The 22,197-nt window shown below is 42.6% G+C and overlaps 1 protein-coding gene across 2 annotated transcripts in view; it reads left to right on the plus strand.

Annotated features, from left to right (window-relative positions):
* LOC147685366 (ankyrin repeat and fibronectin type-III domain-containing protein 1-like) overlaps window positions 1–22,197 on the plus strand; it is a 3,163,580-nt gene that overhangs the window by 2,958,639 nt on the left and 182,744 nt on the right. For both annotated transcript variants that reach the window (XM_086941288.1, XM_086941289.1), the window contains 2 exons: window positions 9,570–9,738; window positions 17,509–17,675. In XM_086941288.1, the coding sequence (XP_086797414.1) occupies window positions 9,570–9,738; window positions 17,509–17,675 (336 nt within the window). The remainder of the gene's footprint in view (window positions 1–9,569; window positions 9,739–17,508; window positions 17,676–22,197) is intronic.

A 22,197-nucleotide genomic window follows, 5' to 3' on the forward strand; every position in this document is an offset into this window, starting at 1 on the left:
AGTGATGCAGAGATAGATGAATGGATATAACATGTAAAACGATTGAATGGATGGAATGGTGAAGGGATTTACAGATGAAAGGATGAATTGCTAAAAGGGTGGAAGGGTTGGAGGACAGAAGGAAAGAAGATAGATGAAAGGGTCAAGGGAAACCTCCTAAATAAGGTTTGCTAGCTTTGCCTCTTTGGTGTGTTTAGAAGTATGGTTCAAGTAGGGAGTATTTTTATGTTCTGACCACCCTCTTGTGGCTCTTCACTAATCACTAGATGTGAAAGGGACATATATACCTAGCTTCCAGTGACTGGAAAGAGGGAGCTGCCCATTGTCTAAGGTAGTCTTATAGCCCATCGAAGCAGGCTACAACCAGAAATCAAAGGCCTGCTCCAGCGTTGAAGGCCGAGGCGAAGGGTTGAGCCTTTAACCAGCGAGACGGACTTTAAAACTGGTATAGCCCAGCTACAGAGGGCTATAGGGCTATTAGAACATACTGCCTCTAGAGGCAGAATGGCATTACGAATAAAACAAAGGCCTCACGGGACCCTCAATCCCTCGGGCTCCACGAGGCCTTTGTCCACAGCAGCAGCTGTGAAGGACAGCATTGAAATGTTGGAGGTCCGGACTTCTACCGGCTACTAGAAGCCCAGAACACTCCATTGTTTTCAATGGAGCTCCCAACATTTCAATGTTCTACTAATGGTTCAAGACTGATTTGCATATAGCTGGGTCTGAACTGGGGTAGCGAAGTGAGCTAAAGAACGATGATGGATTCAACCCAGATCTGTGACTGGAGGTGAGTGTCTGAAAAGTTTCAGTGCTCCGTTCATCATCTCCTTGTGTTTGCTTTGTTTACCCTAATAATGTATAGCCCTGAGTGTCTGTTACAGTCTTGTTGCCAGTATGAGTGGCAGTGACCAAGACATCACTGTGCAGTAGGCTGATAGTCATAGGGACCATCCAAGATCTGACATGTGGTTCCCCCAATGTGCTTAGCTACTCTCGCCGGCATCTCAAATCAGCTTGCTATTGGGCCCCATTTGTACGCCACCACTATCTTTAAATAATGATGTGTAAATATGGTAAGCAAAGGATAGACTGGAGCATCCAAGTGAAGAGGAACCCAAATCAACCAAGCAGGTTCTGCAGATCTACATCTTCCCACTATCTGTTGACAGTTGAGGTAATGGAAGTTAATCTTGTAAGGAGGACAAAGCACTGTAGGTCTGTGCCTGTGGAAGGCTTTAGGTTGCCTCATCTAGTACCCGACAGAGCTTGTAAACTGCCTTGCCAGGCCCTATCATTGGAGTTGGATTGTCCATGACACATTCTTGGGAAACCTTAGAACTACTACTATTTGTAAATGCTTCTGGAGAGCAAAACGTCAGATTACAAAGATGTCACTCACAAGCATTGTTTCGACATTTGTGAGTGTGTCAACTAACCTCAACTGATAAAGAAAGCAGTGTTGGGCTTTGTTGGCCAGTTTCAACTCTCATTGTTCTTTACTGTTTCATACAATGGCTGCCATTTTGCATTGGCATGTTAAGAACTACAAAAAACTCTCCAAAGAAATGTCTACGCCTCTGATGTACCTCATCATGTAAATGCTTGGATTTCTGTGTATGTAATTAACTTATAGTTAATAGATTCAGAGAAAGGCTGCTGGAAAATATAAATTACTGCATCCCGAGGTAGGCGAGGAATCCACCATAAGTGGGGGCAGTGCACGTATTCTCTCCTGGGGCACTGCCTAACAAGAGGGTAAGTACGGACTAATGACCACTGGGACCCATCACAGTTCAAGATTAAAAAAAATGATTGGGCTTTACTATCACTAGCTGAGTTATACAAAATTGTGACACAGAGCATGACCGATAACTAAAACCTTGATCTTCCCAGTATGATGTGGCGATAATATGAAAGGCATGGTTTAAAAAAAATATATATTTCAGTATTTTATTGGAGAAGAGCAATGTTCCATAGCTACTGTTTCAAGGGTTTCTGTCTGAATGTTTTACAATTTGTACCTTTATCCCATCCACAGATATGTGTGGCATCTTCTTGAAAAATAAAAGCTTAATTTAAAAAAAAATTTGCGTAGGGAATTTTGCTACCAATTAGAAAGGGCAGGCATGCACCCTATTTGCAAGAGACCTGTGCTTTCCGCCAGCCCCGGCGCACAATTTACAGCCGAGCGCCAACGCAGGCACTCTTGCACGATGGTGCAAGGATGTCTGTGCTATTGGTACGATTGTTTTTGTGCAGGAAGGGTTCACCTTCTTGCACAAAAACAATCACAAGAGGTGTTTCCTCATTCTATTTGTGCTACAGAATGCAGCTCACGTGGAAAGAGAAAAAAAACGAGGAGAAATTTAAACATTTTTCCTCGTTGCGCTTGCTTTGGGAAGGAGTAAGTTCACGTGATGTTGTAAATCTAGGGCTGTGGCAAATTCCATGGGTGGTGAGTGGAACTGCTCAGTAACTAAATATCGAGGGACATAATATAGAATGCCCAAAATATCGACTCCAAAATATAAAAAGTACAGAATATAGAATCCCTATCTACAAACAGGTAAGTACTAAAATATTGAATCCAAAATATAGAATGCTAAAATATAGTTAAGTAAAATATCGAATTTGTTAAATGTATTAAAAATAATATAAAAGTAAATAAATATTAAACATTATTAAATAAAACATACTTAAAATAATGTAAAAAAGCTTAAAATGTAAAAATAATTAATGTAATATAAAAGAAAGTCGATATTTCGTTGGATAGTGAGAGTGTAAAAATTATTATTCCCACTCCAGTGAGTGCAACACTAGGGAAAATGTTGGATAGCGTAGGGGTAAAAATTACTATTCCTACTCCAGTGAGTGCAACAGTAGGGAAAGCATTGGATAGAGTAGGACTAACAATTACTATTCCCACACCAGTGAGTGCAACAGTAGTCAAACCGTTGGATAGCGTAGGGGTAAAAATTACTATTCCCACTCCAGTGTGTGCAACAGGAGTGAAAATGTTGGATAGCGTAGGGGTGAAAATTACTATCCCCACTCTAAAGAGTGCAACAGTAGGGAAAGCTTTGGATAGCGGGTGGGTGAAAAATTACTATTCCCACTCCAGAGAGTGCAACTGTAGGGAAAGCGTTGAATAGCGGGAGGGTTAAAATTACTATTCCAACTCCAGTGAGTGCAACAGTAGGGAAAGCGTTGGATAGCGGGAGGGTAAAAATTACTATTCCCACTCCATTGAGTGCAACAGTAAGGAAAGCGTTGGATAGCGGGAGGGTAAAAATGACTATTCCCACTCCAGTGAGTAAAACAGTAGGGAAAACATTGGATAGCGTAGGGGTAAACATTACTATTCCCACTCCTAAGAGTACAACAGTAGGTAAAGTAATTATTTAATATTAAAAGAAGATTAAATTAATTATCAATACCAATAAAAAATTAATTAAACAAAATTACCAATTAATGCAAATTAATTACCAATTAAAAATAATAATTACCAGTTATAAAAAATGAATTACCAACTAATAATTATCAATTAATTATCAATACATATAAATAAAAATAAGTATGTACTTTATTACAATTAAATTACTTCCCACCTTATTCCCCTATAAACCCATAAACCGCTCCAAATAATAAATAATACAATTAACATAATTATCAATTAATAAAAATTAATTACCAATTAATAAAAATTAATTACCAATTAGTAATTAATTAGCAAGCAATTGATTATCAATACATATAAATACAAATAAATATTAACTTTATAACAATTAAATTACTTCCCACCCTAATCCCCAATAAACCCATAACCTGCTCCAAAAAAATATACAATTAACATAATTGTCAATTAATAAAATTAATTACCAATTAATAAAAATTAGTTACCAATTAATGTAGCCCTATAGCCCGCCGTAGAGGGCTATACCGGCTATTAAAGGCCCTCTCCAGCGTTAAAGGCCCCGAGCCGAAGGCGAGGGCCTTTAACAAGGGAGAGGGACTTTAATAGCGGTATAGCCCATCTACGAAGGGCTATAAGGCTATTAGAACATTCTGTCACTAGAGGACAGAATGTTCTAACAAAAAAGACAAAGCCTTTTGGGAGAGTGAGGGGATTGGAATCCCCTCAGGTTCCCTGAAGCCTTTGTTCACAGCCAGAGCTGTGAACAAAGAAATATTGGAATGTTGGAGCTCCAGGATTATACCAGCCATTAAAAGCCCAGAGCACTCCATTGTTTTTAATGGAGCTCCCAACATTCCAATGTTCTAATACAAATTTAGTACCAATTAATAATTAATTATCAATCAATTCATTCTCAATACATATAAATAAAAATGAATATTTAATTTACTATAATTAAATTATTTCCACCCTATTCCCCTATAAACCCACAACCGACTACGGAATTAAACTACGCAAAAATTAAATTACATAACAATCATTACTTAAAAGAAATTAAACATACATTACAAAATTAATACATAATTTTAACACATATGCTACCATACATACCACTAAAAAAAAATCGATATTATGGAAATCGATATTTTAAATTCGATATTATGGAAATCGATATTTCCTACTCCAAATTCGATATTCTGACTAACTATATTTTGGTAATTCGATATTCTGTCCTATCTATATTTTGGAGTTGATATTCTGTCCTGTCTATATTTTGGATTCTATATTTTGGTCGTTCACTGAGTGGAACACCCACAGCAACATCAATGGAATGCTTCCTTGACGTAGAGTAAGCCGCTGCCTTGCCTTACTCCATATCCATGAGGACGTGCAAAGTCATGCAGGGTGGCTTTGCGTCACCTCATAGATATGATTGAGAGTCCTGCACCACTAGATAATCATAAAAAGTTGCGCTCCGGCAGTGCAGGTCTCTTCTAAATGAGGGCCTAAGTAGTAATTTGTCAATCCAGAGAAAGTGACCTTTGGGTGGGGGAAAAGGGGTAGGAAGGAAAAATTCTTGTAGAACTTGGTTGGGATCAAGTTAACCCAAGATGGTGTGTTGGGGCTTTGCCAAATCTGGCATGCTTATAAAACGTACTTGCTTTGTAGTTCAATGTTCTTTTAAAATATTCAAGATAGAGTCCCACAGCGCAAATATCTATTAATGTACGGCATAATTATACCTCAAGAAGAGTGCATACCTCTGAAATACAAATAGGTACGTGCATATCATTTCTAAACATTTATAATTTAGTTGGAAATATATACATTGAAAACATCAAATCATTTGAAATTCATATGTTAATGTACCAAAGCAATCTTGCCCCAGGATCTTTCAAACCTGTCCAGAGCAAGTTACCTCCATCAGTTGAATGACAATGTTTATAACCTTGCAGCCATTTCCCTATTGTGCTTCTTAAACCAGCCGTTCTCTAAGCCAGAAATCGAAGCAATCAAACACTGCCTTCATGAGAGCAGGATATTAGCTGAATGCATTCCAGCTGGCTTAGCTGAAAACAAATCTTTAACTAAAAATAGGAGATGAACGCTACATGAAAATAGAAATGCCACACAATTCATTAACTGCACTGCTAAGAGAAATAGAAATCTAAGCAATAAAACAAACATACCACCCTTGGACACTGGAACAAGAGTGTTTACTGTGATCAAATTAGTAGACACACTCAATTCAGCTGTGTTGATTTATCAACAGAGACGCCTTTTAAAGTAACTAAGTAAATGGTTTGTTGAACATTGATTAAAACGATATCAATGCAAACAGCGCAAATACAGTGGCGGCTCTTCCACTAAGACGGAGGAGCTTCGGCCACAGGAAAGATAAAATGATAGTAACACCAAGTTATCATTTTACTTTTCACTACTGGTTCTGCTTAGTTGCGGGTGGGGAGGAGTGGTGGGTATTTTCTAAGTGCGCATGACGGTTTGGCTGGCCGTCTTGGGCATGTTCACCACCCGGCTGGATTGCACAGCCTTGGTGAAGAACATGCACAGACTCCCTTTCCCTGTCTGAGCACCGAACCAGGGCACTCAGACCATTCACAACACTGCTGTAATACGGATGAAAGCAGTGTTGCGATTACCGAGGGGTGTCTGGGAACCTGTGTGCTTCCTGCTCGTGCGTCGACCCATCTCCCCACCCCACCACTATTTCCCCGTTGCAGCCGCTATTGTAAGTAAGTTTCATAGATATTTTAAAATATTTTAGCAATGGCACTGCTTGCGATGATTATTATTAGCTTCTGTTACATTGATGGTTCAAGTTTAATCATAATGACTTTTATCATTTTCACAAAACCACTAATTTGCGACCATTGCCACAATTAAAACAAGATAATATTGTCTCTTTGTAATTACAAATCCCTTTTCTAAGAAATTAAGGAAACCATTGTTTTTAATGGTCATTAGAGAGGATGTGGCCTAACGGCCAGAGCTGCCGACTTTGGAACTGGAGAACTAGGGGCCGGATGTATCAAGATATCGTTTTGCGATTTCTAAATAGCGATTTTTTGCGAATTGCTATTTAGAAATTGCAAAATGGTATGTATGTACAAAATCGCTATTTTTTAGCGATTCCTTATCATTCTTTATTTGCGAATTCGCAATTTGCGAAATCGCAAATAAAGAATGATTTCCAATGCATTCCTATGGGCCAGGAGGCCCTTTGGAATGATGGTGCAATAATTCTCAAATTGCGAATTCGCAATTTGCTAATCGCAATTTGAGAATTATTACAAGGGTGCAGGGGTGTCTCAAAGACACCCTGCTGCACCCCTCAAATCTACATGTGTGTGCATATGGCACACATATATGCCCTATGGGCATGTATGTGTGTCACATACCACCCCCACGAATGCCAAATAGGGCATTATTATGAGAAATCGCAAATTACCACAAACTACAAGTTGGTGATAAATTGCGATTCCTTAACACAAATTTGCACTTCAAAAATTTATCATACATATCATTTAAGGAATCGCAAATTATTGCGATTCCTTAAATTGCGATTGTATGATACACTGGAAACAATGAGAATTTCGGCCTCTGCAATTCAAAAACGGCTTCATACATATGGCCCCAAGTTCCAGTCTCCGGTTCGGCTCAACATCCTGTGATTCTGGGCGAATCACTTATTCTTCCCGTGCCAAACAAAAATGGATTTGTCCTTCCATAATGTAATTGGTGCTCATATAAAGCGCTCCAGTGCCTTCGGGTCGAGTTTGTGCTATATAAAACTGCAAAAAATATATGCATAAACAGCGCAGCAGCATATAACGTGCTAAACATTTGAGGCCATCGCTGAAAAAACGGCAGCTAGAATTTGATCTTTCATATTTCCATGCTTGAACAACTTCCCCTCAGTGAAAAGGACCAAATCACAAACACAAACAGTTTAGTTCCACTTTCCATGACAGCGCAAGTTGCAAATATCCTTGAAGTTTGATGTTCTTATGGATGAAATCGACTAGGCAACAATGTCTCCTTTCCTTGAAAAGATCGAGATTGTGTGATGTTGCACTGGTTCTGATTTGTTTTTTTATTATCATCTTGAAACCATAGGTGAATCCTGATCCCAGATCAGTGGCATGTTTTGCAGGTGTAGAGCTGGGTCTCCGGCTGGACACCATAGGGTTGCCTTGGCATGAGTCAGTAGGGTTTGTTTTTTCAGTTGGCTACCCATTAGATTCCCCGGGTTTGCTTCCCTTTACTTTGTACCAATACCTTTGATTGGTTGCTTTCGAAGCAAGTGTTTGTTCCTGAGGCCTAAAGAAGGAGGCTTTTTAGTAGGTACTAAATGTTAAACTACAATCAGTATAGAAGGTCAAGAAAGAAAAAAGAATAATGTTATCACTCTTGAGCCCAGAAGTTTCCTATATGAGATTTATCCTTCTTTTCTTTGCCCATTGACCACCTGGTTTGCAAGCCTTCCAGACTCAGTAGATGTTCTTTGATAACCCACCGAGCTGGTTAAACCTAAAGCAACCCCCGCCCCACGGCTCTTCAGATTCCTGGATATAATACCATAGCCGTCTGAAGTTTAGTCACCGACTTGGAGCATTCACCACGGTTGTTCATCCTAATATTAACAACAAATTGCTTTCACTAATTGTACTGCACAATGGCTCTCTACCATAAAATCTGTTGGGAAAAAATTATATTTCTCTCCCTCTCTCAAATAAACAAAATCCCAGATTTACAAAAAAGTCACGCAAGACAACTTGCTGCGCTGCATGATGGAGTGAGCATGAATTCACCATATCTTCTAGGATATGACACATTTGGGCGCTCTCCCTCTGCTGCAGTACATCTGGGAATGCGCAACAATCCATGGGAGGATCCGTGGGAACTCCCAAGGTCTGGAATGCCTTCCCAAAGCAGGGTAATGCAAGGCAGCTACTTGGGTTGCCTTGCGTTACTCTAGAATTACCAAGCCACCCACATAGAGCCATGCAAGGTGCAAGGCTTAGTACAGCTGACTTAAGGGCTTGCATTGCGCCACCTTGAGTGACACATGGGCATCGCATGCCCGTAGTAAATCTGGACCAAGGTGACTAAATCAGAGTCCAGCTTTAATTCTTACTCCCCCAGGTTGAAGTGCAACATAAAACATTATCAGTTTAAAGTAGAAATAGCTTCATATAGCCTCCTCTTCTCTTTCTGTGGTTTGGGGTTCATCTGGAATAGTCTCCCTGACACATCTAGTTGTTTATTAATTAAAGAAATCCGGTGGTTTTGCCCAAGCTAAATGGAAGGGCGCATTTCCTAGCAGTGCTCCTTCGGTCTACAAGTATTTTCCCCCAATATTGTTTTAGCCTGGTGCTGTGGGCATACCAAAAGTATCCCGCTTTTGAGCTTTAATGATGCCTGTTAGTTTGTAGTGATTGGACACTTTGAAAGGCTTCTCTTTACACGACCGGGGGTCAATGCAGACTCCGTAGAACGGCAACGTATGGTTGGGTTTCTGTAAGCCCTATATTGTCTTGACTGTTTGGTTTCAACTGGTTTTGGCATTTTTCTGCTCTGTGGTGCACTCTTGTATTCCTAGCTGCTTACATTTGGAAACACCTGATTTTGCTACTATGATGGAAGTCAGGTGCTTCGCAAATGTGTGAAAACGGATGGAGGTTAGTATGGATTGTTGTGCCATTACACATTCTAGGCATGTTTGGATGCTTTGAACAACATAAATTGTACTTGTTGTGCACTATTTATTGTGGAGCGGGTCTTCATACAATGCTAGGTAAGGAATCATATAGAGTGTTAAGATTAAGTGTAGACTATAGACCAGGTGCTAGTTTTGAGTGTTACTCCTTAGTGTAATGTGCGTACTGCTTTATATTGTATGCTCTGGGAAATGGTCAGTATAGAGTTCTAGATGGGATTTGGTAAGAGCTTTGAAGAGTGGTGGTATGAGGTTCAATTAGACTGCAGCTAAGGGTGTAAACTATTTACTTCCAATTTATGTTACTGTATAGTTTCCTATTTAGGATGTAACAATTAGTTGTTTCTGCAATTAAGACGATTGCTTATATCTTAATACCATGTTTCTGTTCTTTAAATATTTAATCCTTAGGCCAAAGATTTCCGTCTATACAGCCAGGAGGTCCTTGACTTTGGTGGCCAGGTCTCATTTCTCTTGTTACTGCCTCCTTCCGATGATGTCTGCACTGCTCCCGGTCAAAACAACCCCTACACTCCTCGCTCTGGATTCCTCACTCTGCCTCTCCAGATCTTTGAACTAGGTAAGGTAATTCCCTAAGATAATACTTACTTGTGTTTAAAAAGCTACGCTTTGTTGGTGGTGCCTGTTAGGCACAAGGTTGAATGTAATTCCAGTCATGTCTGCTTAGTAACTGTTTATTAAATCTCATTGCATACTAATCTGGCTATTTCTTCCACATACTGTGATTTGGAGTCATGAAAAGTTAAAGGTACTGAGAGATGTGAGGGGAAGACCTACTCAATCCAAAGGTGTGGTGAATGAGGTGGTGCACTTCAACCCTACTCTGCTGTACAGAGATTAAATATGGAGGTTTTTGTGAGAACATAGACTTGGGTCCAGGCCATGAAAGGAGCCCTGGAGAATTACAGCTATAAACAGTTGTGAAAAGCAAAGGGACATACGGGACAGTGAAAGTGACTGATGCCAGTGGACTGCCTTGATGGCTGTTGTTTCTGGGATTTGAAGGAGAAGGGCAGAGGTATATTGTGAGGGTATAAGGCTACGGAGAAAAAAACAAGGTGATGATTTTCTGAATGCAGGGAGAGAGACGAAGCAATGGATTGTCCACCCCATTGATTGTGCACGTTTCTCACCTATCAATAGCGGTTCAATCACTTAGAAGGAATTAAATGACAGTGACCCTTATTTAGGGTTCGGTTGTCAGCCTGCCGTACAGTGGTAGACTAGACTGAAGGTAATAACCTCTGCTGCCCCGGTGTACTACCAACCAACATATTTAGAGATCATCACCGGCCAAGTTGAGCTCTTTGTGACTTCAAAGGAGCCATTGTGACCGTGACTCTTCTCAAAGTACTGAATGTTTGCTGAGTGGCAGCCATGTTTCATTTGGCCACTCAGAAACATTTTTGTACAAAAAACGAAAATAATGACACTCTTCTCCCTGGTTGTTGAGATCAGTTTTCTTCTTTTATCTTCGAGACTACCAGATTTTTACTGGCAGTCCTAAAGAGATAAAAGTGCATCAGAAGATCCGCCCTAAATAGGACTGAACGTCTAGTTTCCTTACATCAACGTCTAAAAGTCCATTGGGCCATCGATGTAAGGTTTCCACTGGCGAAGTACGATAGTCCGCCCAATTCAAAATAAATTGGGTGGACCGTCAGTTTGGCACACAGGGCATCTTGTCTGCCAAAATCTAGATCAGTTCCTATGTTCCTTGACCACATTGCAGTAATGACAAAATTGAGGAAAATTGTTCCCACTGAGGCTAATGGACAAAAGACCTTAATGGTCTCCTTAGGGTTCTGCACAAGAAGATGAAAGTAGTTAATTACAGGCAGCAGATCTAGAGGCAACTCTAGAGTGCTTGAGTAGCTTGGTTAGAGGAATGGCCAAAAAACTTAAAAGAGACGAAACGGGTAACAAGATCCTTAAACAGATCCTTAAACCATAAATGCCACGCTATGCACTCTAATGTCAGTCTGCTTTGTCACTGCTTTCATCCACAATGACTTCCTGCTGAGAACCCCAGACTATTAGTGACGGTTGAATGCCACTTTTTTCTTCCTTATGCCCATATGAGAGTCAGACATCCACTGTGTGATTCCTGCTGGCTTCTCTTTTTATAATTGTGAGCATGGAGATAAAAGTTACAGCAGGAAAGGTGCCATTGGATAACACGCTAGGAGGTTGAAGAACTTGCCATATTTCATATCCTCAGTGAATTATGCAGAGTCTAAACTAATTATATAGTATCAATTTGAAGCTTCAGATTCTTCCCTTACTGGAAAAAAGAATTCAGTTGTCTATTTTTGACAGAAAATACTGCTTCTGGTGAAGTAAAATGATCTCTTGCTTCCCGGGATCCTCACTATTGCTTTGCTACGGCTTATGTCGATCTGTGCCACCATGTCTTCAAATAGAATTGCCTCTGCAGATAGCCCTTACCATATCTCAGAATGCTTCAATCATTCATCTGACGTGAAGCTGACATGGTTTATGTTTGTCCTTTTACTGGTCCTCTTATTCCTTCTTCTATCTTACGTTCCTGAGAGGGGAACATCGTTTACAATGAAACTTTTACCACACACTACCATTACAACGCAGGAATTACAACGAATGTTGTTACAATGACTTTGGCTGGAGGGCGCTGTTGGATAGGGAATAGTTTACTATCCACGGGGACTGGAGTTGGAATAGAAAATTAAACTATTCCACTATCCAGCGCCCCCCAACGCAAGTTGTTGTAACGACTTGTGTTGTAATACCTGCGTTGTAAAGGCATGCGTTGAAACGTCATACAACCTCCTGAGATGAACCAGGCTAGCATACATTATACCGAAAGCACCTTGGCTTATTGGCCTTCTAAGATATGTAACTGAGGGAAGTAATTCTGGAACTACATATACTGAATTATCCTCAATGATTCCTCCCTTAAACATTGAAAGCACCCTCTTCGTGGGGAACAATCTTAGGGTGTTGTGTAGTATGTGAATGAAAACGCCGGATCCAAAGTGTAGTGGAAGAAACATTTATCAAGATGCATGTCATCTCATACAAATCCGGTCTTCTACCGGTAACTGCCCCTCGCCCCCCATATAAGTGCAAACCCTGTGGCTCAAAAGATGCCGCAACACGCGAGCAAAACCACTGCCCAAATGCCCCACATGCCCTCATCATATGAAATAGACTCGAGCACAGAATGCCCCGCTCGTGTCTATTTCATAAAGCAACAATGCACAAGCGAGACAGGCATGACGCGTTCATTCATACAACACGTAGCTACGCTTCTGTCCATCATTAGGTTTTGGTTATTGCTTGTATCCATCTTCTCCATACAGAGCGGAGGCAAAAACACTCTGGGGCATATGTACAAGGGGACTGATCCACCGAAACATCACTTTTACTGACGTTCTAGTGGCGCATTGACCTGCTCCGTATTTACAAAGTAGCATTAAGCCACTTTTTGTAGTGTAACGCCGTTTTGTAAATATGGTACTCTTTTACCCAGGTATCTGCATGAAAGGGGCGTGCAGTGGGTGTTGCTGTTGACGTTCACCCGCAACACCCATTGCTTTTTGGCGCTGCCTCAAATTTACAAGGATCTGTAAATCTGAGGCAGCGCCAAAAACTAACGTCAAGGAAAAGCAGGCATTAGATTGGCACAACGAGGAGAAATGTAGCACACATAGTAAGAATGCAGCACAAATAGAAAGAGCAAAACACCATTAAGGATTGTATTTGTGCATGAAGGAGTCTGCTCCTACACATGAACAATCAATAATGGCAATTTGTTACTCCTATGTGTGCTGCAGAATGCAGCACACATAGAAGTAGCAAATTGCCATTATACACCTTCCTGCACATAAACAATCATCCCTGCAATGCAGGGCTAGGCAGCCATTTTTAGCTCCAACCAAAGGGAAAACACAGGTGCGCATTGTATTCTTGTAAATACGGCGCATCTCTGCGTTTTGGAAATGGCACTGCGTTGCAAAATTTGCTGTCCCTTTTCCTGTTTGCTAATCTGCAGTCTTGGGAGCAGAATATATCGAAAAAGAAGCTAGTTTTCATTCCATCCCAGTCTCATAGCTGCCAGTACATACCAAAAATAGTTCAGATTTCATTCATCGTTCAAACACCAATTGAATGAAGATCTTAGAGATTGTTGTAGGTATACCTCACCGCAAACACGTGAATTTCATTCCGTTGTTCAGCACATCACTGTGGGATTTCGCTCGCCCCATGTATTGTTGGAGGCTAAAAATGTGCATCGGCTCGGGGCTAAGGGCCCATTTGAATGGACTCTAAATGTTCCCGCTGCCAGTGCCCACTACCTGATTCCTTCAATTGTGTTTTTTCGTTAAATCAGTATTTATATGTTGTACACAATCCATCAAAAGAAAGCTTTACAGTATAGGTCGACGTCCAGCCTACATGGCAATATAGTAACATTAACCCCTTTGATGCTGATGACGGCCCCCAGCCGTCATGCATCACGGTGGGCCTGTGCTGATGACGGCTGGGGGCCGTAATGAACCCGCCCACTTCAAAAAACGCCGCACAGGCGCAGAATCGCGGCGCACCCAAGGGGTTAACAGCAGTGCCCTAGCAGACATCAGAGAAAGGAGTTGGTGACGGAAAACAAGTGTCCCCTTGAGAGGAAAAGTATGACAATCTAACTATAAATACGTATATTCAGCAGTGCCAGTTTACTAAATTTCACACAGATCTGGTGTCCTAAGGGGGAGGGGGGTTGGTTTTGAGTTACAAGCAAAGGCGTGTCACCAGGAAGGAAGTGTCTCATCAAAATACCTTGGGTGTTGTTCCTACCCAGGTGTGACTTACCAAAATATGCTACATTCAATAGGAATTGGAATTCAATAGTAATTCACCAAGGACACCTGCCGAAAGGTTGTGAACAAATTAGCCCAAATGAAGAGCGAGAAACGCTTGCAGATCTCAATTTCTAACGAGAACTTCTTAAGCTCCTTGGGGCAGATTTAGATCCTTGCGCCACCCGTATGTCACTTTCCCCATGTTAAAAAGGACGCAAAGGTGGCGCAAGGGGCTTGTAAATAAGCCCTTTCGTGCCTCAGCCTCTAGCAGGGAATTGAGAACTGTTGCTCCTGTCGTTGACGCTGAGCGTATTAAGTCAGGCACCGTGGGGTAGATTTACAAGGCCCTGGCGCCACTTTTGCATCACTTTTCCTATGTTAAAAAGGACGCAAACGTGGCGCAAGGGGCTTGCAAATCTGCCCCGGTGGATCCTAGTCCCACACCGTGCAATATTTGGGAAAAAACATTTCCTGTGGGCATCAATTTGAAAGATGGCCTCCAAGCCAAATTGAGTCCTGTGGGAGTCGCCTGAATAGATCCATAAGAATCCGGCACAAGGCATTGTCAAGCAATTTCTTGTTTACTGCCCTCTTCCTGGAGCAGTGGCGGCACTCAGATGAAGCTCAAAAGAGGACTCTTTCAGTGCAGAGCGATTCCCAGTACAATGGGCACCAGAGCACAGGTAAGACTGGAATGCCATTAGAGAGTGCTGCTGCCATGACCTTTGGTTATGTGGTTAATGATGTCACCAGAGATCCAGGTGGAATTACAGCCGCCTGGTTCCTAGCGATCTCTCGTGTGTTTTGCTTCTGTATGAGCTCAGTCCATATTCATCGCTCGGAAGCTGGCACTTAGAGGGTCTGGAATGCCTTTTATCTGCCTACCCTAGCTACAACAATCAATCTGTGCAGATTATCTGCATGAAAAATCGGCCTATTGATAGCTGGCAAAGGGAAAGAAGAAACTTGACACAGATGAATAACGCGAGGGTGTGACAATACACTGGTATTTAATCTGTGTTCATTCAGTGCACCACTTCAGCAATGGAGCTTAACCACATCATGAAACCCTCTATTCATGGTTTGGAAAATATGTTGACTCCATGTTTGCTTGTTATTGACTTGTTCCTGAGCCGTTCCCTTTCACCCTCAGATAACATAACATGTGTATTTGTAAAGTGCACTTTCTCCCCTGACGGGGCATCTTTGTGCTGAATAACAGATGTTCAGTGGACCCAACTCAATGGTACTCATTTTATCGACCTCAGATGGATGAAAGGATGAGTGGACCAGCCGGGATTTAAACCTGTGACCATAAGATTGAACACAGGCCCCTCCAGTGGATGCAATAGTCCACTGAGCAATTCACCCAGAGGTCTGCTTTGACTTGATGTACCAACATATTTAATTATGTTCAATTTATTAAGGCTGTACCCACCATCTAAATGTTAACCCTTCTCTAGATAGACCCTTCTTGGCTAAGATTAAATACCACTTAGTTCAGTTTTTGACATTTTTTTAACCTTTGGTACTAATTGCTCTATTCATCTCATCCACTCTTTCTGAATGTTGAGGAATCAATTACCGTCAGTGAATACTGCACATCCATTTAGTTGTACCGTCACCAAATCTGTTTCATTTCTTCAAATCTATATTCCAGGGGGAGGATTAGTAATCAGAGTCCACTAATTTCCTTCAGCCGCCTTTGTTTAGAGAATTCCATCACAGTTCTCCTTGTTAAGAAGACGTTGTCTACTGACAGACATGATCACATTGGTCCCTGCAGACTTGAGGCCAAATCCTTATTTTCCATATAAAGAGTTTATCTCTTTGTGCTCCAGTTCTAAAAACAGGAGAGTGAAAAAACATTTGAACTCAGCGATTTTACCTATATAACTGTATATTAACAAACCCTGGGTGGAGTTTGCAGAGTTGCACTTCGCCGAACTCTGCAAAGTGCAAAATAAACTCTGCTGCGCTACGCGGAGAACCGCAAGCGGTGGAGTAGAATCGATAAATGCTGTTCGCATTGATTGCACAGTGCCAGATGCTTGTCTACACTGTGCAATCATTGCGAACAGCACCATGCACATCGCAAGCTTTCCTTTTTTGCCGCTCGAGTAGATTTTTTCTCAAGCTGGAGCTTTCTCAACGGGAACGGGCAGTTTCTCAACCCGAGCTGTCACAAGCATAACCGACCACTCGCAATGAAAAACCTGACCCCACTATGTTGAGAAATCTCGCCGGGATGTTGATTTTCCACGCTCGCCAACTTGATGTTGACGATCGCGAACGAGGAAAAATCTCACCAGGAGGTTGATTTTCCTCGCTCGCGGTCGCCAACTTGACGTTGACAAACGTGCGCGAGGAAAAAACCTCTTTTTCGGAACTCCGCGAGCTCGGCGTAACGCGGAGTGCGGGAAACTCTGCAAACTCCACTAGCGGAGCGGAGTTCACCGCCTAGGGTTAATATTAACATGATGCCAATATGTGAGGATTCTGTAATCCTCATCTGACTTCGAGTCAGGCTAAATGTTTAAATGTAGATGGGGTGCCGTCACATAAACTGTATGTATGTGGTCAGGCTCTATCCTGACTATGAACCAGGTTAAAAACGTGGGGTCCTATTCACAAGCCCCTTGCGCCACCAGTATGTCACTTTTTTCCATATTAAAAATGACGCACCAGCAGCAAAAGGGCTTGTAAATAAGTCCTAAAGTGCCTGAGAATATTCGAGGCAGTTCCTGTGTGTGCTATGCAAACCTCCCATACCTACACTAGCGTGGGGCTAAAAACTCAGTTATTGATTGTGAGTGAGGCTAAAACATGACCATTGACTGACAATTTAACACTAGGTTATTGTGTGGAGTAAATCCCTACAACCCGCATAATGGCTATGGGCGGGACTACCAACCCAAACAACTGATAACTGGATGGGGGTTAGAGCTAACTTGGCAGCAAACACTTGCATTTCATAGAGACAAAAAAAATCTACTCTCTTGTCTCTGTGTTTTCCTGAAATTACGTGTATGGCAAATAGAAATAGTCAAGATTGTATGTAATTGGCTTCTTTGAGTCGCAAAGACACCTCAGTGATATAACTCATCTGTATTACAAGATGCAGCAAACATGCACACTGACTGGAGATCCCACACACCTCTATGGGTGTCTACAGTTGTGTTGTCTGCCTTTGGAGAATAAATTCATGCTATCTGAATGAGCGAAGTAACTTGCTTGCAAGTTAAAGCTTACCCCAATAGAGGAGAGTATTGCTCTCCCTGACTTCCAATGGTGTGCTTGGGCAGAGATATGATAAATTATTGGGGGACCCGTTCTGTGTACAGCAGCACAGGATTCTAGATATGTGCACACACCAACATAACACAGACACACTGGGCGAATCTTGAAGTGGCAAATTTACGAAGATGCAAATGAGGGTAACCTAATCACTTGATCCATCACTAATCAAATACAATTTTTTTTTCTTTCAGTTCATTTCTTCACGTACGACCGGGAGTTCATTAGCCAGTACTGCCAGGTGTCTGCTCTGCTGGAGCTGGAGTCGCTCCTCTCACAGCAGAGTCTCCGCGAAGCCTTCTCAGACTCAGAATTGACAACCGCAAAACAGAGGCACCAGCAAGTCCAGGACTATATACAGGTAAGAAATGTCAGTTTGGATTGTGCGATTGAGGTTTATATTCCATAGGTTGGCTCGATTCATGATCACCTACTTTAAGGAGGCAACCAGGGCTGGACTGAACGTACTGGGCATCAGCTGTTTCTCCGGGAAGCCGGAAGGATGTGGGCCAGTTTTGTAGCAGTGCTGCAATATCGGCCCCCGTAACAAAAGCAGTAAGCAGGCGTTACCAGCCTCCCAGGGCCTGCCAGTGCTTCCCCAGAGGCTGGTGGTCTGAGAAAAGTGTCAGGGCTGCTCTGGGTTTCCAGTGCAGCCAAGGTGGCAATCCTGGTTGATCCTGTTTGGTATAAGGAGGCAACCAAATTTTAATGCACAGGGTCCAAAACATGCGTTCAACGTTGAAAATTGATGCATTTGTGCCTGTCCCTTATCTATGATGCAAAAGGCATTACCAATGTGCAATTTTTCATCAAAGCTGCTTACGACCAGGCAGAAGTAAACTCTATGCAAGAGGTGGGGAGTGGGTGGAACAAGTTGTGGTTTGCCTTGACAGTATGGGAACGTCCACAACCTAGTGTGTTTGTAGGCGTTCACAAACTCCTCTTCTGCTCTTGTCCACTCTGGAAATGGTTAGATTTGCTCCAGAATGACAAGGGAAAATAAGCACCCACAAACTTTGTGAGGAAGAGCTCTCTTAAGTGCAGACCTGTGCAGCGTGCACAACTAATTATTGGAGAACTAGCATCTAGCAAATTTCACTTGATATTGCCAGACACATGCCTAGACACCGGCGACTGTTGCATCTTTCTGAATTAAAAAAAATAGAAAATCTGCACATGTTTGTAGCAGTACCAATTGGAGTGCAAATTTACTGCATTTTTTTAATGGGATCTACAGTGTTTGTGGTTCAGTCGATGTAGGAGACTATTAGATATGTTCAGCACTTTTCCATTTGCCTAATTTCTACAACCTATTCAGTAGGTAGATTGGATTTTTTTTAAAAAAATGCTCAGTGGCAATTTACCTCCTCCCCTGATTTGCTATGCATTCAGGGGTCTGCATATGTATTAGGGGAGTTGTGTCACTCTTGCACAGCGCAAGACCAAAATACAATTTCTGAAGCAACGCAAGTTTGCTTTTCATGCGCCCAAGTGGTTTCATAAGTCAGGAGTAACGCAGAGCAAATCGCGGCATTGCCTTACTTTGTTCTGGAAAGGCGTTCCATGGGTGTTACGTGGGTGTTCCCACACAACTCCCATGGATTTTGATGTATTTCCAGATTTACCCAAAGTGGTAGACCTGGAAATGCGCCAAAATGGTAAGCCTTCTCAGGTGAGGCGTAACAAGGAGAAATATCTTTATTTCTCCTTGTTACAACCTTGTTCTATGAATTTTTTGCAGCACCCAGAGAAAGAGAAAGATGCCTCAGGGGATTTTTTTTGTGCAGGAAGGTACCAGTGGTGGCTCTTCCATTAAGGAGGAGGAGAGTCGCCACACTGCTTTGCAGCAGTAAAATAATGGAAAAATAAAATGAAAATAACACAAAGTTATTATCATGTTATTTGTTCATGCTGTGGCAGTTTTGTGGGTGTGCCAGGGCTTCTCTGATTACAGAGGAGCAGGGGGAGATTGGTGCACACTGCAAGGGTCCATGACTGTTTGGGTGGCCATTCTGGGCTGGCCAAACAGTCATCCACACTTTGTATGTTCTCCACCCTGGCTTGATTACAGCCTGGGTGGAGAGCATGCCAAGGCTCCCACTGCCTATCTGAGCGCTGAACCACGGCACTCAGACCAATCACAATGCTGCATTGCAGCGTTGTGATTGGGTTATGGGAGTCTGGGTGCTTCCTGTTCCAGAGATGGAGGAGAGACATGATGATAAGGTAAGGTTTCTTCTCTTTTTTTACAACCGCTTACCCCTGAACCGCCACCCCTGATCTTTACCGGCCACCACTGGAAGGTTCTCCTTCCTGAACAAAAGCAACCCTCCTTACACAAAGCAGGACCCTTTTAGGACCCTTGCAACATGGTTCAAGGTGCCTGCATTGGCGATAGGCAGCCAAAACAGTGCCAGCGCAGGAACAAAGAAAGAAATGCAGCGTCTTCTTTTAAATACGGTAAACTTCTGCCCTTTCCCTGTCACAGCGCAGCAAGGACACTTGATGCGCTGCATGACTTTCTAATAAATATGCCCCTCAGTTTCATTTTGTTCTGGTTTGGCCCAATGGTGCTTATGCCACTCTGGGGAATAACTCTTTCTAGAATGCAATATTAGGGGCTGAAAGATCTAGTCTGAGAGAGGTAGCAGAGAAGTTTGCAGGTCATAGAGTCAGCCCCGGCAAAGCAACAGATCCAGCAGGTAAAAGGATATGAAACACCCCTCACTGTCTCCCAAATGCATTCTTAGGGCACCAAGCTCCAAGGGTTACTCCTTTAATCCACCACATGTTATGAATTTTAGTGTTGCTGTCTTGGCGCCTGTGTGATACTGTGTTCCGCCTTTCCCCCAACTTCACATTTGTTGGTCACTCCATTCGGAGAGTGAGTGCTATACAATTCCTCCTTCCTTGCTGCAACTACAGTGCATCTTCGAGTTGCAGTGGTTAATTTGTCCAGCATTTAGGGATGGTTTTGCAAGGGCATGTTTCCCAGAGAAAGTAAGAGTTAACCCCTCCATTGTCAAGAATAATTTATTCAATGGGCAGCCATCTATTTCTTGCAATCTTATGCCTTTGGAAAAATGTGAGGGGCAGATTTACAAGCCCCATGCGCCACATTTACACTGCTGTTGCGTCATTTCTGTAATGCAGCGGCGGTGTAAACCATGCACCATGTTGCGCCTTATTTACGTGACGCATCTTGGGAGATGTGTCACGTTGTAAAGCCCTGCGCCACATGAAACCTGCGTTAGGTTTCATGTGGGCGTTCCGGCGCAGGGTGCGCGTTCTGACGCAGGAACGCCTCGTAAAAGTGAAGCAGCGAAATCTACAAGATTTCACTGACTCACTTTTATGTCCATGCTACGTCAAAACCCTGCGCCTGCTTGAAGCAGGCGAAAGGAGTGACTCAGCATGTTAGGCATAGGGCACCACTGAACATTGCTGGAGCCGGGTCGCGCTGGTGACATGACTCAAGCAATGCGCCGCCCTTACGCCACAGGATGCGACTCGCATCACCCTATGTTTGCACCACAGTGTGCCGCATTGTAAATGCATTGTAAATGCGGCACATTTGTGGTGGTGCAGGGAGGAAATTGCGTGTCGCATCTTTTCTGGCTCATTCCTGCTGATTTGCAGAGATGCGCGAGAACTCGTAAATCTGCCCCAGAGTGACATTCATGGCCGCCGAAGTCCTGCATTTGTTTTCGGCCCAAATGCCACAGTTGCAGACGACATGCAAGCGACCCCAGGCTACTTCAGTGAAGTGCTCTGCAACGAGCATCAGAGGCTGGAAGGGCGGCGCAGCCCCTCTGTCCTTACAAACCCTTTCATCTCTGATCACATAGCTAATTAAGGTGCCAACTGTGAGCCCTTTTCCCTCTGTGGCACTACAGCTGTTCCCAGCGTTAGCTGATGAATCTGGGAATATCGGGGCCGGCTAAGCCTTTCACCCAGGCTGAAGAACTGTGAAACCGACGCATAGGAACCTGACATTGTGGCGTTTTCTTTACAGTGTTTAAAGAGTTTTACCGCTAATACTGGGAACAGTTTCATGTCTGACAGTCCCTAAGCCTTTAAGTCTTTCCTGTTGCCAGGTGAAGATCACAGCTAATGAGCGAGCTGGAGCCGTGGCGTCTCTTTATGTTGGTGCACGAGTCTCTTCCATGCCGTGAACTTTATACAAATGAAGCGCTAATGCCGTCTCTCTGTTAGGCACCCATTTTTAGGTCTTGCGCACAGACAGCTTTAGCTGTCTGTCATCAAGGGACCTATTCACCGAATACTTTAACATATACTTAGAGTAGGCTGTAGGCCAGCCCACTCCAAACCATTGGCTTTTTGTGTTCTTATTGCTGCAATGTGCTTGTGAAATTGTCAGTCACAAGTTATATCAGCCCGATTGATTCTCTCAAATCAGTCTGATTGCTGTCTCTGTGATCTGCCACATTCCAGTGAAGGAATGCAATTTTCTGTCATTCCTTTCTCTGAACTCTGTTCTCTCTCTTAATGATTCCCCCTTTCCCTCCATCTCACAGCCATTGTTAGCTCCTCTCCCACACTGCTACTTCCCACTCCCCTGACTTTTTTTATAGTTTGTTTTTTGTGACCCCCTTAACAGCTGTACACTGCTACAAGATGACTCACTACTGTCCATGTGTGTGTGGCATCCTGCACATACCTTATTTTTAATTTACATTTTCCGAATAGCTGTCGGTCATCATCAAACTTGAAATTAATAATAAACTAAAAGATTAAACAAATCAAAGAAGCCCCCCAGTGTTTTACTTTTTCATCTATTTTCAAACAGTAAATTAATAATGAAGAATGCACGATGCCAAAGCATAGAAGTATTGGAAGAGCCAATAGTTCTCCTCCTTAGG

The sequence above is a fragment of the Lissotriton vulgaris genome, chromosome 10, assembly GCF_964263255.1.
Source record: "Lissotriton vulgaris chromosome 10, aLisVul1.2, whole genome shotgun sequence".
Lineage (NCBI taxonomy): Eukaryota > Metazoa > Chordata > Amphibia > Caudata > Salamandridae > Lissotriton > Lissotriton vulgaris.